The sequence below is a fragment of the Apteryx rowi genome, unplaced genomic scaffold (genome assembly GCF_003343035.1).
Source record: "Apteryx rowi isolate R43461 unplaced genomic scaffold, aptRow1 scaffold_163, whole genome shotgun sequence".
Lineage (NCBI taxonomy): Eukaryota > Metazoa > Chordata > Aves > Apterygiformes > Apterygidae > Apteryx > Apteryx rowi.
The window spans coordinates 1,265,135-1,273,475 of NW_020447897.1; the positions used below are offsets into that span (position 1 = coordinate 1,265,135).

Below are 8,341 nucleotides of genomic sequence, written 5' to 3' on the forward strand. Positions count from 1 at the left end.
ACCACTAAAGGATATTAGTAAGGCAAGGTATGAAGGCAGAAGTAATATTTTCTATTAGATCAACTGACAGAAATCAGACCCTGAAGAAGCGCTTGTCCAACAAAAGCACATCTATCTTTTTCCTAGTTATGTCAGCCAATCTAATAAACCCCCAAATTTTCCTTCTCTTATATAGCTTATTTCACAGCATCACTTGGCACTGCACAGAAGGACCCAGACTTGGGCAGAACTCAGACCCATCAATCTAAGACAGCTTCTCAGAGCACCTACTATCCAGGTCTGAGAGGCCTCTGAATCATTGCAGCTGGCCCATTTCCAGGTCACAGACTTCTCCCAGGGCCTGAGGATCCAAATTTGCTCAGATTATGCCCTGCTCCCTAGGCACATGGGCTCTGCCTTGCTCAGAGCCAGGCTGAAGGGCCAGGCTGTTGGCCGTGGTCCGACCACAGCCAGCACTGAGGCCACACCAAGACACTCCTGGTGGTGCAGTCCAGGCCCACATATTTGGTAAAAGTCCACTAATGCAGGAAGCCTGATTTGTAGGCCTGTCTCTGGCTGAAGAAATGAAATTAATCATTCACAGGCCACTAGTTGACAGGCAAGTCCAGGGCAAGTCTCCTTGTCTGCAGGTTGAAATTGGGTCACTGAGCAGAAAGGAAAGCAAAGGTAACGCTGCCAAAGATGGGAGGAGGGGGGAAAACAAAACAAAACAAAAAAAAACCAGAAAGCTTGGCTGCTCCTCAAGGCCGGGAGAGGTCTGTGTTTTAGGGACTGGTTATGCATTGAGTTACTCGATAAAAGACATTAACGTTTGAGGAACAAGGGCAAGAACCAGAACACCTTCCCTCATCCTCCATGCTTCAGGGTGCTTCGCAATTTATGTCAATGCTTTAATAAAATTGCTATTGCAAGACTGCTAGGATGGCTAATGCAGTCACACTGATAGCTCCAGGCTCCAGGTCTCCAACTGGAATTTCTTCTGACTGGGAAACAGCAAAAAAACAAAACAGGGTTGCAACTGCCCCCAAGTGTTCCAGCTGGGCAAGGGTGCCCCCACCACTAGCAGGTTCCCCGTGCCTTGCCCGTTCCTACCCCAGCCTGGATATACCTGGAATAAGGAGCTGGTGTTAAGCACCTGTCACGCGGGGGCTAGGAGCATGTCTAGGAATCTGTGCCTTGGCTGTGCACAGCCTCTGCTTTGCAAGCTGAGGTGCTCCCAGGGTCAAGGAGAAGCAACCTGGCTCTCAGGACATTCAGCGTCACTGGAGGTGCTTGAGCCGGCTCAGTCAAGGCCAGGGTGAAACCTCGATGGAGACAGACAGGATCTTTCCTGTCCTGCTCGGTAACATGCGTGGCTTGGTGCTACTCAAGGTGTCCAGCAAGAGAAACAGGAGAGGCGTTGCCCCCTGTTCGGTTTCTCGGCAGCTCATGAAGAGTCTGAAATTAAGCAGCGTGTTAGAAACCCCTTCGCCCCCTCCCCTTCCCTTTAGCTACTCCAGACTGGTGGTCCCACCGCCCGGCAGGTGGTTCGGGCAGAGCCTGCCGGTCTCCCCAGCCCTCAGCCTGATGGAGTGCTGATATATTTCCTCCAGCCGGGGGGAAAAGGGGATGAATTATATTTGCTCACCTTTGTAAAGTGTTTTAAGTGCTACTGTCTTGAATGAATAAATCCCTACTCAATATCTGCATATTAATTATTCATTATTTTTATTAGGGAAAACTGAGGCATATTAAGGCTGTGTAAATGAAAGAAATCAGTACTGTTCAGTCACTCCCCCCCTTCCTCACACCTTTTCATTTTGAGCTTGCTCTAAATGTATATACACTTGAATTAGAGAAATGTCTGGGTTTTATTAGCAATAAAACTTTACATTTTTTTCCTACTGATTATTCATAGATTTATGGATCCATAATCATTCACGTCACAGACGGAGGGAGCTGAGGCTGGAACAGGATAATAGCCTCTAAATCCCCTTCTCTAAGCACTCAGATCTTCCCTGTCAGCAAGATTAAAACAGTCAACAGCAGTCTTTGTGTGTCTCTATCTCACACCGAGCTTTCACAACTGGAGTGGTGGCTGGCGGGGAGAAAAATGCGGAACTGCTGTTGTGCTTSATGCTACTGAGATAGAGAGAGAGAGAAGAAAGCAGAACTGTCGGCCGTTGTGGTTTTACAAAGGGTTGGTGCTAATTTCTCAGTCAGGTGAATGCAAAGAAAGGAGAAGAGTAAGGAAAAATATTATGTTGCAGTTTAACCAGAGGGGGCAGTTTCTATTCCCAAAACATGAAGTAAGAGAGAGAGAAGCGTCAAATGTTCTCCCACCATCCGAAAAGGGGAAGGAAAATGAAAGCATGCATTTAGACAAGCAGAGTGGCTTTTCTGTTGCTACTCCGTTAAGCTCCCAGCCCCTACTGCTCCTGGGACCTGAGGAGAATTACAACTATTATGTGGATGATGAAGACGAGGAAGAAGAAGAAGAAGAAGGAAAGTGGCCAAATGGAGATTCATTTGAGGGAGAAAATAAGCTCTCTTCTTCCATTCCTTGCTCCCCTTCCCTTTCCGCTGGAGCCACAGCTACGGCTTCCGCCTCATCAGTGCTGAACATCAATGTTGGCGGCCAAAGCTACCGCCTCACCTACCAGGCGGTGGCCATCTACCCCAAGACCCGCCTGGGCCGTCTGGTGACTTCCACCGACCGTCGCTGCCAGCTGGGCCTGTGCGATGACTACGCTGCGCAAGTAGATGAGTATTTCTTTGACCGGGACCCGGCTGTCTTCCAGCTGGTGTACAACTTCTACGCCTCGGGGGTGCTGCGTGTGCGGGATGAGCTGTGCCCCTGCAACTTCCTGGAGGAGCTGAGCTACTGGGGCGTACGGCTCAAATACACACCGCGCTGCTGCCGCATCTGCTTTGAGGAGCGCCGCGACGAGCTTAACGAGCAGCTCAAGGTGCAGCGCGAGCTGCGCTCCCAGGCTGAGGCCCAGGAGAACGAGCAGCTCTTCCACCACATGCGCTACTATGGTCCCCAGCGCTGGCGCCTCTGGAACCTCATGGAGAAGCCCTTCTCCTCCGTCACCGCCAAGGTGATAGCCGTGGCCTCCAGCTTCTTCGTGCTCATCTCCGTGGTGGCCCTGGCGCTCAACACCGTGGAGGAGATGCAGCAGGTGGACAGGAAGAGTGGGGAGAGACGGCCTGTCCTGGAGTACGTCGAGACGCTGTGCATCGCCTTCTTCACACTGGAGTATTTGCTGCGCCTGGTGTCTACCCCCGACCTGCGTCGCTTTGCCAGCAGCGCGCTCAATGCCGTAGACCTCATCGCCATCCTGCCCCTCTACCTCCAGATGCTGCTGGAGTGCTTCGCTGATGATGACCAGCCCCGAGGCCGGGGGTCTCAGCACGAGCACGACATCGAGAAGGTGGGACGGGTGGGCAAGGTGGGACAGGTGCTTCGCATCATGCGCCTCATGCGCATCTTCCGCATCCTCAAGCTGGCCCGGCACTCCACGGGGCTGCGTGCCTTTGGCTTTACCTTGCGCCAGTGCTACCAGCAGGTGGGCTGCCTTTTTCTCTTCATTGCCATGGGCATCTTCGCCTTCTCCGCCATGGTCTACACAGTGGAGCACGACGTCTCCAGCACCAACTTCACCAGCATCCCCCATTCATGGTGGTGGGCTGCCGTAAGTAAAAATATCTCACCTTGCTGGGTAGCCAGAGGCAGCTCCCTCCCCTCTCCTTCATTGCTAGAGTTGCTGTCAGTCTCAAAAACAGCAGGCTCAGATCAGTGAACATCTGTTCTGAATTCTGAGTTTACGGGACATATGCACTCACTCATGCATGCACATGCACTCACTCACCTCTGCCGTGAGCTTAAATCAAGGCTTAATCAGGCAGACAGTGTTGAAATTCCCATCCCACCACAAGCAGACGGTGCTTGCCCTTTAAAGAAGAAGTGGGCAAACAGACAACAAAGCAAAGCATTTCCTCATTTAATCAAATTGTCAGCATTAAAAAAAAAAAAAAATGCATCATGCTAGCTGGTTGCAGAAGGACATGGAGTTTTCATTTCTGCTGGTATTTTTGAATACCTACTCTGACCCATCAAACAACTACAAGATGCTAACACATGGTTTAAGTACTGTTCAGTAGGCTCTAGACAGTCAAACTTGCAAATCCAAATCTGTCCCAGAGCTCTGGCCATTAAAAATGCATATAGGGCCAACAATTGTTCTACATAAGGAACTATATATCCTGTTCTTTAGGTGGCACCCCTAAGACACGTGCACATAAATGAAACATCAGTGGTATTTGTACTGTGCCAGACTTGCACAGAAGTACATCGGAAAAGGAGCAGAATGGCTCAAGGGGCAGATAATGGGATGAACTGCCTGCCTCATCTAGGTCACTGGTTTGAATCCCACACCAGTCAGTAGCGACGGCAGGATAGTGTCACCTTGCATCTTTTTTTTGCAGCATCTGCAGGGAATAGTGTGATTTTAGTCCTGTCCCAAGCAGGGAAAATCTCACACTGCAAAAAYGGCAATTGGAGTGAGGGCAACTGGCTGAATTTCAGCTGATGTGCCTCAGAAATGGAGACAGGATGACCTCATTTTTAGAGGCTGCCGAGGAGGGCAGTGCTCCAGGGCATGTGGGCACATCTCCTTGGGAGGTCTGAACTGTCACTGACCCATGCTGTACTGTGTGATGTGGAGGCATGCGTGAGGCAGCATTTTCCAAGCTGTTGGTTTCACACCTTTCCAGGGCACGAAGATTTAGCCAGGGACATTGAGCTACGGCCGTTCTGATTTCTCCACCTGCTCTGGCAGAACAGCTTCAGCAGCCCAAACTCAAGAGGCGCTTTTGCAGTGTTTGGGAACCAGTTCCACCCCAGACACATCAGCAGCCAAGGACATCCATGCACTCACTTCCAAAAGGCTAACACATCTTTCCTCAGACTATTGTAGTGTATCAGCGTGGTGGTGATGCCCTTCAAGGCGAGCTGTGAAGACGAAAGAAACACCACTGGTTTTACCGGGACTTGCAGACACGGGGGAGAGGGAGCCACAAGAATTTGCCCAGGACTGGAAGTCCCCAGGTTATCATCCATAAGCCCACGCTTTGGCGGGGAGAGGGGGGTCGTTTGGCCATGGGCATCGATGCAGAAGGTGCTGCAGAAGGTGGGAGCAGGAAAACGGGGCAGAGGCCACAGAGGCCACCACACGTTGCAGCCGTCTGGCTTGGCCTGGGTGACAACACGCCGCAGGCTCCGAGCAGGCACCATTGCACCCACCTCGGTGCCGCTTGCACCCCTCAGGCTTATCCGAGCCTGCCATCACCCTGCAGACGTGTATGTGCACACGCTTGCACAAATGTGCTGAGTATCCCCCAAGCTGGGGTGTGGGAAGGAGGGAAAATCAGTGTATGTGGGAAAGGCTCCTGTAATACGGCCTTTACGTGTCGTCTTTAAGAGATATGCAAAGGATATGGAAAAAAAAAATCACACCTCACACATAACTGGAATAAGGCCGTTGCCTTATGTTTTGTTTTCTGAACATGCAGGATACATGTAAAATCTTTAGGGCTCGCTCCTGCAAGCTGACGGGCCCATCGTTATTCTGATATTCCTATGAAACCCATGCAGTTATGTACATGATAAAGGCCTATTTACCTCAGCAAGAGGCTCCAGAAGAGGTTGCACATTGCAATTCTATGGCATAACCCTTTTTTAAGCCTATTTATTCTTTAAGGATAAAAATTAAGATATTCAGATCACTGAAATTTCAGTAAAATCCAACAATGTCCACAGGCTCACACACTAAAAACAAGTTATCGCTCCCACACTGCCACAGGTGATGTAGAAGAGGATGGCAGTGGAACAGGACCTTATCACAGGATAATGATATTGTCCTGGCTGGTAGAGATAAACATCTTGCCTTCATCTCAGTATTTATTTTTGGAGATATTTATCCTGTATTATCATTCAAATCCAGTGACTTAATTTCCATTAAACCAAATGACTAATCCCTTTTATTCCACAGGAAGCACCAGGTGCGTCCTACAAATATGCTTATCCCGTGCTGTCTCATGCACCCTAATGCTTTCTTCATTTGAAACAACATTTTATTTAGCATGTTAGAGGATGGCAGGCTGCACACTGTGACCTTCCAAAGACTTACTTTGGTGCTAAAGCTGCAAGGGCATTGCAATGAAACTCTTACTGCCTGCACTTTAGCTATTTCTGAAAGAGTTTCACATTACCTTTTCACAGATGCGTACAGTGTCTTCAGATACTGCGAAAAATATTAAATAAGATTCCTTGGCTGAAAAATATTCCTTGCTTAGGAGTCAGATTAGGAAGTGCCAAATTGCAGAAGCCTGAAAGTCATGCTTAACAGAGGAAAAATAAGTTATATTTGCTAAATGTAAAGATTATAAACAATCAAGACGTGTGCATTGGAAGAATATAATTTAGGAGTTATTTATGCCAGTTGTTTGGGAGTACATCATCCATGTGCAATGTCCCCATAAGCAAACACCTAGTGGACGTGAGTTCAGCCCAAACCCAATTTTACAAAGACAGTGTCGCAGAACTCAGTGCAGCACCCAGCCTGTAAAACACAGCTCCTTTATACATCATGCATAGACTCAAAGGAGAAAATAATGATGGCTAAAAAAAAAAAAGTCTGTGAAGCCGTACAGTTAATGTGATGGCAAAATTTGCAGGCTCATTTAACATGGAGATACTAAATACCATCACTCCCACAAAAAAMCCCAACATTTTCAGCAATCCCTGAACCCTTCTTCAAGGCAGAATTCAGCCAAGGTTTCCGTGTACCTGTCAGCTAAAACAAACAGGAATGTTCCCGTTTGAAGGCACACATAAAACATGCTTCTGTAACCTCTGACATATAGCTGAGCAGGAAGAACAAACAATTTGTCGCTGTAAATACATATTGCAAGCATACACCGCAAGCAAAGAGTCCTGGGCACCTGAATAAGATCTTTGTTTATACCACAGCTTTTTACGGTGATGTAACCATTAAAGGGAACCTTATTTAGAAACTTCAAACAAAAGAGCTCTGCTGGGCCTCTTCTTCCTATAGTGCAAACATTATCGAAATAATACATTTTGCATTTAGCTGAATCTTTTCATGTGCTTTTCATTACTAGCTGTATGATATATATATGTGTATGTGTGTGTGTGTATACATATATATATGTGGCATACATGGTATATATAGAATATATATAATATATGACAAACAAAGTTGATACTCAAAACGTAACCCATACCTCCATAAATTCCCAAATGCTAGCTTTTACCAGTGCATTTGATTCAGACGTGGAGGGGGTCTGTTCCCACTGAGGGGCTGCAGAAGCAGGGCGGCAGCAGCTGCTGGATTTGCGCTGTCAGGAAGCACCTCGAGCCGCTCTCCGTGGCCAGGAAAACCCCCCTGCTGGGCAGGATGGCTGGGAATTTGTATGGAAACTTCCTCTGCAGGACAAAGCTTTCAAAAACCTTCCTTATTGCCCAGCCACACTGTTTTTGCTCATTATTGTAAGAGAGGGTGATTTTCTTTTTAATTGGGGAAGATGGACAGTGCAGAAGAAAACCGTTAGACGGTGTTTCAGGTTCACGATAAAAAGTACAACAGCGTTAACTTTAAAATTTTCCCTGTTCCTTAAATATGTCTAGGCAGGTGGCAAGGAGGTGTGTCTGCTTGTGTTGCTCTTCTCAGTTAACGAGCCAAACGCTGGTTTGCCTGCAGGTCAGCATCTCCACGGTGGGATACGGCGACATGTGCCCAGAAACTCACCTCGGCCGCCTGTTCGCTTTCCTCTGCATCGCTTTCGGCATAATCCTGAACGGGATGCCCATCTCCATCCTCTACAACAAGTTCTCGGACTACTACAGCAAGCTGAAGGCCTACGAGTACACGGCCCTCCAGAAGGAAAGGGGGAAGGTGCACTTCACCCGGAGAGCGGCGAAGAAGATATCCGAGTGCTGCGGGGACGGCGCGACCCAGCGCTCGCCGCGGCGCTGGGACCGGCGGCCCGTGTGACGCGCAGCCCCCCGCTGCCGCTGGGACCCGCGGCGGGCGCCGCGCGCTCGGTCCCCAAGAGCAAGCGGGYGTGGAGCACCCCGTGTGCTGGCCGCGCGGCTGAAACCGGCTTTCCACCAGCTTCCGAGCCCGGGAACGCGGCGTTCGCCTGCACGTTAGYGGCGTCCACGTTCCTTGAGCTTTCTGCCCCTATTGCCGCTGCCACAGAGCTATGGCTCCGCGTGCCGATTTCGCACGTCAAGCGCAGCGGTGCAAATTGTCGTACTTAGGTGAGTAACACG

The 8,341-nt window shown here is 49.1% G+C and overlaps 1 protein-coding gene across 1 annotated transcript; it reads left to right on the forward strand.

Annotated features, from left to right (window-relative positions):
* Window positions 1-2,240: 2,240 nt before the first annotated feature.
* Window positions 2,241-8,060, forward strand: KCNV2 (potassium voltage-gated channel modifier subfamily V member 2). Its single transcript, XM_026060019.1, has 2 exons — window positions 2,241-3,677; window positions 7,767-8,060. Exons 1-2 carry the CDS (start codon window positions 2,241-2,243, stop codon window positions 8,058-8,060), a joined length of 1,731 nt encoding a protein of 576 aa, XP_025915804.1.
* Window positions 8,061-8,341: the final 281 nt, after the last annotated feature.